Source organism: Hevea brasiliensis, chromosome 2, assembly GCF_030052815.1.
Source record: "Hevea brasiliensis isolate MT/VB/25A 57/8 chromosome 2, ASM3005281v1, whole genome shotgun sequence".
Classification (NCBI taxonomy): domain Eukaryota; kingdom Viridiplantae; phylum Streptophyta; class Magnoliopsida; order Malpighiales; family Euphorbiaceae; genus Hevea; species Hevea brasiliensis.
The window spans coordinates 11,924,593-11,938,311 of NC_079494.1; the positions used below are offsets into that span (position 1 = coordinate 11,924,593).

The 13,719-nt window shown below is 39.5% G+C and overlaps 1 protein-coding gene across 1 annotated transcript; it reads left to right on the top strand.

The window, feature by feature from the left end:
* Positions 1–1,255: 1,255 nt before the first annotated feature.
* On the top strand, positions 1,256–2,844 carry LOC110661205 (lecithin-cholesterol acyltransferase-like 1). Its single transcript, XM_021819779.2, has 2 exons — positions 1,256–1,702; positions 1,802–2,844. Exons 1-2 carry the CDS (start codon positions 1,320–1,322, stop codon positions 2,700–2,702), a joined length of 1,284 nt encoding a protein of 427 aa, XP_021675471.2. The 5' UTR covers positions 1,256–1,319; the 3' UTR covers positions 2,703–2,844.
* The last annotated feature ends 10,875 nt before the right edge of the window (positions 2,845–13,719 follow it).

Consider the following 13,719-nt stretch of genomic DNA (forward strand, 5'->3'; position numbering starts at 1 on the left):
TTATATTAAAAATATATATATATGGTCAAATTTTATTTGAGAACGTAGTTCTAAGAGTAAATAATTCAACGCTAATTGTATGGATTGCCCGATTTGCATTCAGTATTTAATCTTAAATATAGATTCTATAAATTATATTAAATTTGTTTATGAAAGCCTGAAAACTTTCAGGAGGTGGTAGATGGGTGCCACGTGTACTAGGACCGTGGAGGAAGCGACTTTGGGCGAGTTCAACAAGCTCTCTAGACCGTTCAAAGGGTCTCACAACTATTATACAAGCAAGAAGAATATAATATCTGCAAAACAAATGGGGTTAGACCAGAGGACCAAGAGGGCTTCCTGCTCTTTTTTTTTTTTTTCCTTTTTTTTTTTACTTCATATTTCAATAGTGAACCCTTCAATTTAAAATTTTATCTAAGAATTACCCATCCAATAACATTATGCCTTCCGTCACTGTTCTCTATAGGTAATCAGGTCCCTGATATTTTACATGAGCTAAGGCGATGGTGCATTGAATGTTATATTCTGATAGAGTACTTAGTACCATACTTTTATTAATCCTTTGAAATTCTCTGTTAATTGTTGATAAGCATGTGTAGATTTATAAGAATTATTATATTTTAGTAAAATTTATTGTGATATTACTAAGAAACGAAAACTTATGTATATTTATTTTCAATAAAAAAGAGTAAAATGTCAAGAGGTAAGCTATTGATTGTGGAATTCTCTATTGATCGTGGATAAGTGTGTAGATTTATAAGAGTTACCATATTTTAATAAAATTTATTATGATTTTATTAAAGAGTATATCATTTTCTAAGTTTATGTATGTTTATTTTCAATTAAAAAAAAAATGTCAAGAGGTTAGCCAGTGTGCTGGTCTTTCAAAATCTTATATTGGTTATGAATGAGTATTAGTGTGGATTTATAAGAATTAGTGTAATTTAATAAAATTATCATGATTTTACTAAGGTGTATATCATTTTCAGTGTGTGTATTTATCTTTAAAAAAAAAAATATTATAATGACTAAGAATTTGTTGTAAGGTTGTTCTTGTGGTTTGGATTCTCTAAAGGGTCATACACACGTGTCAAAATGAAGAGGGACTTCTTATTTAATCTTATATCAAGGCCCATGTTATATGGTTGTCCAATGCATCCACAATTGGGCCTCAAATTGGGCCTACAACCCAACAACAAGAGGCCAGTTAGATATCAACGTGGCTTTCCCTCCGCTTCACATTCTCTGCATTCCGCACATATTCTTCCGAAATGATTGCCCATTGAGAAGTAGCCATTTCTATCTTGCTCAAAACAACAATGAAGATATGGCTACTTATACTGAGAATATTATCGACAGCAATGATGTTGTCCTCGTGTCAAGCAATCGGCAACCTCCACCCACTGATTTTAGTACCCGGGAGTGGTGGAAATCAGCTAGAAGCCAGGCTAAACCGTGGCTACAAGCCCACGAGCCTGTTGTGCAACCGTTGGTACCCACTAGTGAAGCAAAAGGAAGGGTGGTTCAGGCTTTGGTTTGATCCTAGTGTCCTACTGGCACCATTCACAGAGTGCTTTGCTGATCGTATGATGCTTTATTATGATAAATATTTGGATGATTACTGCAATGCCAATGGGGTGGAAACCAGAGTCCCTAATTTTGGCTCTACTCAGTCGCTTCTCTACCTTGATCCTAACCTGAAGTAAGGCTCCTGTTTCGTTCTAAATTTTTTGGTCTTAATTCTAATGAACCCAATTGCATAATTGCATCTTTCGTTCACTGATTGGATGATTACTCACAGGCATATTACAGAATACATGGCACCGCTGGTAGAATCTCTAGAAGAGATTGGCTATGTCGATGGTGAAACACTCTTTGGAGCTCCTTACGATTTTCGATATGGGTTAGCTGCAGAAGGTCACCCATGCAAGGTTGGTTCAACGTTTTTACAAGATTTAAAAGATTTAATAGAGAGAGCAAGCAGCCTTAATGGAGGAAGGCCAGTGATAATTCTCTCGCATAGCTTAGGAGGCCTTTTTGTCCTTCAACTTCTCAACCGAAACCCACCTTCATGGCGACAAAAATTTATTAAACACTTTGTTGCACTTTCTGCGCCATGGGGTGGTGCTGTAGACGTAATGCTTACTTTTGCTTCAGGGAATACACTAGGAGTGCCCCTGGTTGATCCACTGCTAGTAAGGGGAGAGCAGAGAAGCTCAGAGACCAACTTATGGCTTCTACCTAATCCTACAATATTTGGTACAAAACAACTCGTTATTACTCCAAATGCTACATATTCAGCCTATGAAATAGCACAATTTCTTGAGAATATTGGATTTTCAGAAGGTGTTTATCCTTATAAATCTCGCATTTTACCCTTGATTGAGAAGACAATTGCCCCTGGGGTTCCTATCACTTGTATAATTGGGAGTGGTGTGAAGACAGCAGAGACATTGTTGTATAGGAAAAATTGTTATGAGGAGCAACCTGAAATTGTCTATGGAGATGGAGATGGCACAGTGAATATGGCTAGCTTGTTAGCATTGGAATCTCTGTTTGCTGAGAACAAAAATCAATCCCTTAAGGTAATAAGAATTAGTGGCGTTTCTCATACATCAATACTGAAACAGAACATTGCTCTTGATCAAATTACAGGAGAAATTTCTTGTATTAATTCTATTGCAATGAGCGCAGCAGTTTGAAGATTGAAGATTTTGTGTGCACAATGGAGAATGTAATTTTACTTTGGTTCACGCCAAGCATCTCATTGATCCTTTCATGATGATGGGAGATTAGTATCACTATTTTTTTTTATTGCTTTAGTCAATTTTTGGTTTTATGATAGATTCTTTTATTTTTCGCATTGGATGAGCTTGGTGAGCTGAATTCGTTACTCTACTGCCTGTGTTTTAAAGAAGATGGTACTAGCAGAGAAGAACGAAAGGGGACGGAGGGCAGACTAGGCAGGGAGAAAGAGGGGAAAAATCATATATTCAAAAATGAAAATATTAAAAAAATGTGTTTATATGAATTCTACAATGTCTTATTAAATTAGTCATTTTACTTGTATATTGCGTGAATTATTTTTTAATTTTATTTTAATACTCAACTCAACTCAACTAAGCTTTTATCCCAAAAATTTAGTGTCGGCTATATAGATTCGCTTTCTCCACTCTAAACGATTTTGGGTTAAATCCTCAGAAATGTGTAATGCTTCTAGGTCATGTTATACTACTCTCCTCCAAGTCAATTTAGGTCTACCCCTTTTTTTCTTTTTATCCTCTAACCTAATATGCTATACTTGTCTAACTGGAGCCTCCGTATTTCTACGCTTCACATGACTAAACCACCTCAATCTCCCTTCTTTCAACTTATCTTCAATTGGCACCACTCCTACCTTTTCTCTAATACTCTCATTACGGACTTTATCTAGTCTAGTATGGCCACTCATCCACCTTAACATTCTCATCTCTGCAACTCTTATCTTAGACGCACACGACTCTTTCAGTGCCCAATACTCACTACCATATAACATAGCCGGTCGTATGGCTGTACGGTAAAATTTTCCTTTCAACTTATTGGGAATCTTACGATCACATAAAACTCCCATGGCACGTCTCCACTTCAACCATCCAGCTTTAATCCTACGACTAACATCTTTCTCACATCCTCCATCTACTTGAAGGACTGAGCCTAGATATTTAAAGTGATTACTTTGGGACAGTGCCACTCTATTCAAACAACTCCTTCCCTATCACCAGTTTAGCCTTCACTAAACTTGCAATGCATGTATTCTGTCTTCGTTCTACTTAACTTAAAATCCTTTGACTCTAGAGCACTTCTCCAAAGCTCTAGCTTTCTATTGACTCCTTTTCGTGCCTCATCTATCAGAACAATATCATCCCCAAATATCATACACCAAGGAATACTCTCTTGTATATATTTCGTCAAATCATCTAAAACTAATGTAAAAAGGTAAGGGCTTATGGCTGATCCTTGGTGTAATCCAACTGAGATAAAAAAATCTCTTGTGTCCCCTCCCACCGTGAGCACAATAGTAGTTGCTCCTTCGTACATATCTTTCAATACTTGTATGTACCTAATAGATACCCTCTTTTGTTCTAACACATTCCATAAGACATCTCTTGGAAAACTATCATAAGCCTTCTCCAGATCAATAAAAACCATGTGCAGATCTTTCTTCACATCTCTATATTTCTCCATCAAGCTTCTAATGAGAAAAATCGCTTACATAGTTGAACGATCGAGCATGAAACCAAATTGATTGAGAGAGATAAAAGTATCATGACGTAGTCGATGCTCCACAACTCTCTCTCACAACTTCATAGTATGGCTCATGAGTTTAATTCCCCTATAGTTTGAGCAACTCTGTATGTCTCCCTTCCCTTTTTCTCTTCACTGCCTTTTGTACTTCCTCATTCCACCACTATTTCTCTTTTTAGGATGGTCCATGTCCTTTAGACTCTCCAAGTACTTTTCTAGCTACTTCTCTAATCTTTGATGCCATCTGTATCCACATATCATTGGCCTCCATATCCAGCTTCCATACTTCGGACTCGAGAAGCTCATTTTTGAACTTCACTTGCTTTACTCCTTTGAACTCCCACCACTTTGTTCGAGCTACACTATTTCTTCTGACCTTACTTGAATTGTTCCTAAACTTGACATCCAAGACCACCAACCAATGTTGACTTGTTAAAGCCTCTCCTAGAATGACCTTGCAATCCTTGCATAAAGCTCTATTTGTCTTCCTGGTTAAGAGGAAGTCGATTTGGCTTCTATGTTGCCCATTTTTGAAAGTCACTAAATGTGACTCTCTTTTTATAAAGTAGGTATTTGCTAGCATTAGGTCATATGCCATAGCAAAATCCAGGATGCTTTTTCCCTCCTTATTTCGACTTCCAAAACCAAAACCTCCATGAACATTCTCATAACCTTGTCTATCACTTCCTACATGTTCATTTAAATCTCCACCAATGAAAACATTCTCTTCATTCGGTATGCTTTGTATTAAATCATCCATATCTTCCCAAAACCTTTGTTTACTCTCACTGTCTAGTCCTATTTGTGGGGCATAAGCACTAACTATATTTATTATTTCTCCTTTTAGTACTAGCTTTACTAGTATAATTCTATCCTCTACTATTTTCACAGCTATTACTGCATCTTTCAATTTCTTGTCTATGATTATGCCTACTCCGTTCTTATTTCTCTCCTTTTCAGTACACCACAGTTTGTACCCTGAATTACCCACTTCTTTACTTTTCTCTCCTACCCATTTAGTCTCCTGAATGCAAGCAATATTCACCCTTCTCCTTTCCAAAGTATCCACAAGCTCCATTAATTTTCCTGTAAGTGATCCAACATTCCAAGTACCAACCCTGATCCTCCTCCTAACCTGCTCCTTCCTAATTGGTCTCTTTCTATGATATCTTCTATTGTTTTCTATGTCTATCTTGTGTTCTGTTCCACTATCTGTTCTATCATCTGTCCTATGGACTAACTTCTTTACCCATACCCGTCCATGATGTGGGAACCCTTGCTCACTTAACACCACACCTAGGCGTCAGCATGGCGCGTCGCTTTCGGTGAACGCCCTACACCCTTGCATATTTCTCACTACACCCGGGCTCCGATATAGCGCGTCGTTAGTAGAGGATGCCCCAACGTTTATATCATATGAATCCATATCATAAGGTGTGACGAAATTTTTACGCTGGTTGTCACCTACCGCAACCCTCCTCCTTTATCCGAGTTTAGGACCGGCTAAGTGCAAACTACTTAGGCGAAGTTAATTCAATTTTATTTTAATAATATAGTTTAATATCTATTTTTAAAATTTTTAAAATTTTGCTAAAATTTTGCAAACATTAAATTTTGCAATTAAATATGTTAAATATAAATTAAATTTTATTAAGATTTTGAACATTGGTATCATTGGCATTACTAGATAATAAGGACATGAACAGAAATAAGCATTCCCATAAATAATTGTATTTTTATCATCTTATTTTTCCGGCAATTCTTTTTTTTTTTAATGTAATACCAAAAATTATTAAAATAGTGACTATTTTCAGTCTAAATACGATAAAAAAAGTTAGAAAGTATTAAAGACTAATGAAAATTATTTTATTATAAAATAGCACCAGAAGATTGTAGAATTGCATATAAATCGTAGCATGTTATCAATATTTTCATATGAATAAGAACAATATTTCTCTATATTCTTGAGTCTTTCTTTGCCTCTGTTCTCATGGTGTCAGAGCCACGATCACTGTGGCCCTAAAGTCTCTAAAATAATTAGTTTATTCTTGCTGAAATCTGATGGAGGAAGACTCACAGTATGTGATTAAGACTGAGGGATATAATGTTGGAGGCCCTTATACTCTCCAGAATTCTGATCACCGAGGAATGCTCCTGGTTAGTGCTCCTTTAACTGGAGCATATTATCTCTCGTGGAGTCGATCAATGATGATCGCACTCAAAGCCAAGGATAAACTTAGTTTTGTCAATGGCAAATGCACTGTACCAAATGTTGATTCACCCATTTTCGAAAAGTGGCAACGTGTTGATAACATGATTTTATCTTGGATACTAAATTCTATTTCACAAGAGCTTGTTGAAGCATTTCTGTATACAACCACTGTGCAAGAGCTATGGAGCATGCTTAAACAACGGTTTGGCCAAAGCAATGGCCCGTTAATCTCCGAAATCAAATGAGAAAGGAGTTCATAATCAAGGCAACTTGTTTTTAATGACGTACTTTACAAAGCTCAAGAAATTGTGGGATGAAATCTTTTTATCCAAGAAGTTTTCCAATTTGTACATGCGGTGCTACAAAAATGGTGGCTGATATTGAAAATGATGACAAACTCCTGCAATTCCTCATGGGCTTAAACGATAGCTAACCATGTGCGCAACCAAATCCTGTTGCTTGATCCTCTGCCAAATGTAAATAAGGTGTATTCTATGGTTATCAGTTTTGAAAAACAACGAGAGGTATTATCTATCACAAATTCAATTGATCACACTAATGTATTGATGGTAAAAAAATGCAGGATGTAAAACTGAAGGAACCAAAGAAGATTATAATCAAAAGAACTAGAGTTATTTTGGAAATAAGAAGCGCAATTTCAGCAAGAACGAAGATAAGTTTTGCAATCATTGTAAGGCTTAAGGTCACACACGTGATTCTTGCTTCAAATTGCATGGATACCCTGACTGGTACAAAGAGCTAGAGTAGAAGCGTGCTGAACCAAAAAAACCAAGTTTATGCAGCACAAAGTCATGAGACTCCAAACAATGGATTCTGTGACACAAGCAAATGATCGAGGCTTAAATTTATCAGATATGATTCAACAAGAAATTGCAAAGTTCATGGAGGGTAAAATGATTATTGAATCAAATACTACCAATTTTTCAAACTTCGCAGGTAATGAATCTCATTTGTGTTTCTTTAGCAAAAGTGATGTGAAAATTGGAACCTGGGTAGTTGATACAGGTGCCTCCAGTCATATTTGCTCCAACATATTACTTTTCTCCAATTTTTCAAATCACACCAATCCTTCACCTGTGCACCTACCTGATGGTACACGGCAACCAATAACTCAAATAGGCACCATCACTTTTATCATCTCACATAATTCTTAAAGATGTTCTTTATGTACCCTCATTCAAATATAATCTTCTTTCTGTAAGTAAGCTTTTGTAAAAACTAACATTTCCAATTATTTTTCTCCTCATTGTACATTGCAGGACCTATGGACTAAGGAGACATTAGCCATTGGGAACGAAAGTGCTGATCTATACAAACTTAATGCCTCTTCTTTTACACAATCTTCACCTCATCACCCAAATAAACTTTGTAATGCTGTTCAATCTATCAACACATCATGCATACTTTCACATGAACGTTTGGGTCATATATCAAATGCTACTTTACTTAAAACTCCAAATATTCATATCACAAAATTGCATTCTCTTCCATTTGAAGTGTCCTTTGTCCAAGCAACAACGCTTACCTTTTTCCACTAGTTCCATAAACAGTAATTCTATTTTTGAGCTAATTCATGCTAATTTGTGGGGATCGTATCAACTGCCTACACTTAATGGGGCAAAATACATGTTAACAATTGCTGAAGACTTTAGCCGAGCTACATGGGTCTACCTCATGAAGGATAAAACTCAAACACTAGCCCATCTTGTTGCATTCTTAAATCAAGTCAAGACCCAATTTCACAAACAAGTCAAATTTATTCATACATAAAATGGGCCTGAGTTCATAAATTTTTCTTGCCAGTCATTTTTTCTTAATCAAGGGATTATACACCAAACACATGTCCATACACACCCCAACAAAATGGGGTAGTAGAGCGCAAGCATAAACAATTGTTACAAGTCACTTGAGCTCTTTTGTTTTAATCTCATCTTCCTAAAACCTTTTGGGGAGAAGCCATTCTCACAGCTGCTTACCTGATAAATAGCATACCATCCTCAATCCTAAATTGGAAATCACCTTTCGAAATCTTGCACCATAAACTGCCTGACTATAACCATCTCCAAGTTTTTGGATGCCTTTGCTTTGTTACCAATACCAAACCACACAAGACAAACTTAGAACCTAGGGCTACAAAGTGTTTATTCCTTGGTTATTCTTCAGGATACAAAGCTTACAAAGTTTATGACTTCCAAACCCATAATGTTTTTGTTTCTAGAGACATTGTCTTTCATGAATCCATTTTCCCTTTTACCTCACCCTTATCTACCACATCAATCTCTACCATTCCTTTACCTCTTGTTCCAGACAATATTCCAGATGTTTCCCAATTCTACCAAGAAAATTATTGTTCTCATCCTTTTACACAGTCATTATCACCTACACAAAACATATAGTCACACTCTTCACCTATTGTACCCCTTCGACGAAGCACTAGTGTAACACCCCAAGATTTTAAATTTTATTATTTATGAGTATTTTTGATACTTTAATTTTATTTAAATTTTAGGAATTTTTTTGAGATTTTTTCGGATTTTAAAAATCGGGTTCGATTTTTCGAAAATATAAACTTTGATGATTTTTAAAAATTAATTTAAAGACCACGTGGCAAAACTAAAAATATATTTGGAGTCTACGTATTTTTCTGAGTTTTATGGAATTTTTTTCGGAATTTTTGGACCTCGTTTTCGGTCCCGAGGCAGAGTAAAAATTCAAAATTTTGTATTTCGAATCGAACCGACCGAATTGAACCGGACCGGATCGGACCGGTCTTCTTCTCTTTTTCTCCTCCCTCCCGCGCGCGATGGCCCTCTTCCTTTTCTCTCTCGTTTCTCTCTCCTCCCCACCCCCAGCCGCCACCACCTTGACCCCACAGACGGTGCTCCGCCTCACCACCGGTGGCCACGCCTAAAAGGTCGAAAACGCGCTGGCGCCTCGCTGCCGCTTCAGCTTCCCCGGCCAAATCCGGCCGATCCGGCCACTAATTGGACCGGGTCTTGTGTCTAAAATCATCTACTCGGCGAGAGCTTTCCATAGACACCAAGAACGCCGAAATCCATCGAGCGGTTTGTCCGATTTTTGCTCGGGAAGATTTTAGCCCATTTCGGCTTTTGGGCTAGATTTCTCGAAAACCGTGAATCCCACGAGAAAACCGAGGCTACCAGCACGCTCCATTCGTCGAGAGCTTCGCAACGACATAAATTTTGAATTTTTCCGACACCATTTTTCGGTGGGTCCCACGGAACTTCGTAGTGTATTTTCGAGCATTAAATGAGCTTAGAAAATTCTGAAAAATTTATGTACTAACCCCCGTGTTATGGGCTTCGTGTAGGTATCCTCGATTCGCGGAAATTCGACAGTTGACCGGTGCGCAAATTTCGACTGCATGCACTGTTACGTAAAAGTCTCCGAATTGACCGAGGTTTTGGCTAGCCCCATTGTCGACGTCCCGAAAAGGCCCCGAAGTCGGAATCGGCAAAGGTAAACCCGAACCTTGCTTTTTCGTAATTTTCTAGTGCTTAAATAGGATTAAAAATCCGTAAAATATTCGTGGTAGCTTAGAAAATTACGATTCTTTTTGCAATAGCTTAGTAATATTGCTAAGGACCGCGGGGCAAAGTTTTATAATTTTTAGAGCTTGTTTGGGCAGTTTTTGCAAAAATGGTCAATAATAAGGACTAAATTGAAATTTTGCATATTGTGATGGATGACTGATTTGATGGGCCCAGGAGGGGCTGTGTGATATGATTGAACTGTGGATATATGGATTGTGAGTATAGAAGTGTGTTTTTAGCCCTTTTGCAGGTTGGGTAGGTCCTAGGTATAGGGGAGACTCTGCCGGATTTTCGGCACGACTTAGGACATAATTGATCTTTTCTTTGGTTGTATTGAGTCAGATTGTATTAAATAAATGTAATATAATTGTCAGGTGAGCCGGGACAGCCTTCTTTCTCCGCCCAGCCGCCACAGTGATTGTCGTCAAGTCTGTGAGTGAAATATTAATTTTAATTGTAATTTCGATATTATTATATGTTCAGCATGCCCATGCATCACTTATATGCATATATTTATGTAGTTAAACTCTAGGCACGAATTATGTTGCATTGATAACTGTTAACGTGCCATGAGTGTTGTTGTGGTAATTTGGAGCAGCGTGCGTGCGTTAGCGTGCGTGTGATGTGGTGTGGACTATGGATAGGACGGGTAGTCACGGCTTGAGTTCTTCGCTGGGAACCCGATCCTTCGAGGGGTAGTCACGGCTTGAGTTCTTCGCTGGGACCCTCGATTTGGTTTATTAAGCGAAAGTCCGGCTTGAGTTCTTCGCTGGCACCAGGTTGGATTTAAGAGAGCTGTATAGGGGATCAGCTCCCAATATGTTATGATTGATGCTACAGGGTGCGTGAGTGCTCCAAATTACCTTTTTGATGTTATGATGTGAAAATGATGTTGATGTTGCATTTCACTCTACAGGGTGCATTAGTTTTAGATAGTTATAGAGATTATGATTAAAATTGATATTTTACTCTCTGAGTCGAACGCTCACTCCTGTTCAAAAATTTTTACAGGCCACAGGAGGATATTTTGTTCTGGGTTAACCTGCTTTTCTACTTCGCAGGTTGTTTATCAATATTAGTGTAATTTTATTTATTTACTCCTAGAAATTTTCGCATGTGTTAGCAGTAATTATTTGAATTTGGTCTGTAATATTATTATCATGTTGGACCTGTAAACTTAATATTCTATGTCTGTTTTGATGGATTGGATGAGGGAGCTGAGCTCCCGTTTATTATTATGTTGATGAGTATGTGGAGGGTGAGCTGAGCTCCCCAATTGACTATATATTGTGTTTACAGGTCGGGTGAGTCGAAAACTCCCCGTTGGAAAGTCCATTTTATGGTCGGACTCTGTCCGTTTGTTTTCTTGATATTGGGCCCAAATAGGCCTTAGAGTTGGGTTAATGAACAGTTAGGCTTACTACGGGCCTCGGGGGCTTTAAGCTGGCCCAGGTCCTAGTGCCGGTCCGGCCCATAGGTTGGGTCGTGACAAATGTGGTATCAGAGCTTAGGCTCCAGATTCTTAGGGAAAAGTTGTCTAAAGTGTTGGGAAGAGTCTACTAGGTGTCACATGCAGAAAAATAGGGTCCATATTCGTCTTGCATTGTCGTCTTTGCTTCTAGTTTCTGCTTCATATATTGTGTGTAAATATGAGTCCATAGAGCTGTGTAATGTGCAGTTTGAATTTTGTGGGCTAATGCTGCTGAATTTCAGGAAAATGCGTAGAAGGTGAGAGAGCCGCCATCGCACCAGAGCGGATGTGCTGACGAGGTGTCCAAGACAGGATGAGGCGCCTGCCCCAAGGAGGCGGGGTAGGAGGCCTAGAGTTGCTCAAGTAGAGGAGCAGCCACCCCCAGTACAGGATCAGTCCTTTATGGCACAGGGTCCCATGGACCCCATGGCAGCTACTCTAGCTAGTCTGCAGAGAACCATCGACATGATGGCGCAGTATATGGTCCATCCTCCACAGCAGCAGCAATCCACCGCACCAAGAGGGAACCTTATAAACAGATAATTAATTTCAAGAAGTTGGTGCCTGGTACTTATGATGTGTCAGACGACGCATATCGGTTTTTGGATTCTCGCACAGCAGAAATGTAATTACGATTGGTCGATGGAAGGCGATAGAGTGTATGCAAAGACGTCATGGGGCCTATGCCTAGACAATGGATGAATGACTACGTGTTACCGGATGGAGGGTTTGACATGGGCTCGGTTGTGGAACTTTTTATCAATCGATTTGTGCGTAAAGCTTGAGAGATCAAGCGGTGGGCCTTTGAGGCCTTAAGACAGAATGGCGTGTCCAGATGAATATGCTCTGCATTTCGAATTGAGCAGATATGCCCCCGCAGCAGTAGCTGCTGAAACTATGAAAGTGAAGAGATTCCTAAAGGGGCTTGACAGAGGTATGCGAACCCGCCATGATGTCTAATCGTCTTTTGATGTGGTGGTTGATCGAGCTGCACAAATTGAGATTAGCTATGCGCGGATGACAATGTAGAGCAAAGAAAACAGAGCGCAGGGTTCTCGTGTGTCCCTTCCATGGGTACTCCGGACAGTGGTGGCCAGGGTAATTACAGGGGAAAAAGTAGGAACAAGAAGAGTGGTTTTAGACACAAACCTCGAGGATCTGCATCAGTGGTACGATCCAGAAGGGTCACAGCTCAGTGGTACAGCAGCCTGGTCTGGTTCAGGATCCTCCTTGGCACCTTGTGCACAGTGTGGAAGAGGACATTCAGGACCTTATTTGATGGGATCAGGAGTATGCTTCAGGTGTGGCCAACCGGGTCACTTTGCTAGAGAATGCCTCGTTTTCAGTGAGCCACAGATGAGGTCACAGGGTTCTGTTGCAAATGTTCCTCGCCAGTTGTATCCGGGTACTTCTAACATGGCAGGCAGTCAGTTCAGTGGCCAACAAGGCCGAGGACAAGGGGGACGTGGATTTGGAGGCGGTCGAGGTAGAAGTCGATGTCGTGGTTACGCCACTCAGTAGGGGTCAAGCTCGGGTTTTCACCCTGACCCACTAGGATGCTCAGGCTTCCAATGCAGTTGTGGCAGGTATTCTTCTGGTCTGTTCTTATGAGGCTCGTGTTTTGATAGATCCGGGTGCTACGCGCTCATTTGTCTCCCCTGTGTTTGCCATGAGGTTGGGTAGAAACCCTACAACTTTAGAATGCCCTTTGTCGGTAGCTACCCCACTTAGTGACAACATAGATGTAGATATGGTTTTTCCGGGTAGCCCAGTAGTAGTGGATGGAAAGATCCTCCCAGCAGACTTGGTCCCTCTACCAGTAATGGACTTCGATGTAATTTTGGGGATGGATTGGTTGGCAACTCACTATGCCACTTTAGACTGCAGGAACAAAAAGGTGTATTTCCACATACCTGGTGTGGAAGAGTTTAGCTTTGATGGTGACAGGAGCGTAGCTCCATATAACTTGGTGTCAGCAATTAGTGCCAGAAAAATGTTGAGGCGTGGATGCCAAGGGTATTTGGCATTGGTGAGAGATACATCTGTAGAAGGTGTCAGCATGGAAAATGTTCCTGTTGTCAGAGAATTTATGGATGTCTTCCCAGAGGAGCTTCCAGGGTTGCCACCAGGAAGGGAAATAGAGTTTTGTATTGATGTTGTGCCGGGTACAAACCCCA

Excerpts from the sequence above, each read along its gene's own strand:
- LOC110661205 (XM_021819779.2), top strand. The coding sequence starts at position 1,320 with ATGAAGATATGGCTACTTATACTGAGAATATTATCGACAGCAATGATG. Across the intron at positions 1,703-1,801 it reads TACCTTGATCCTAACCTGAA|GCATATTACAGAATACATGG; the intron begins GTAAGGCTCCTG and ends GATTACTCACAG.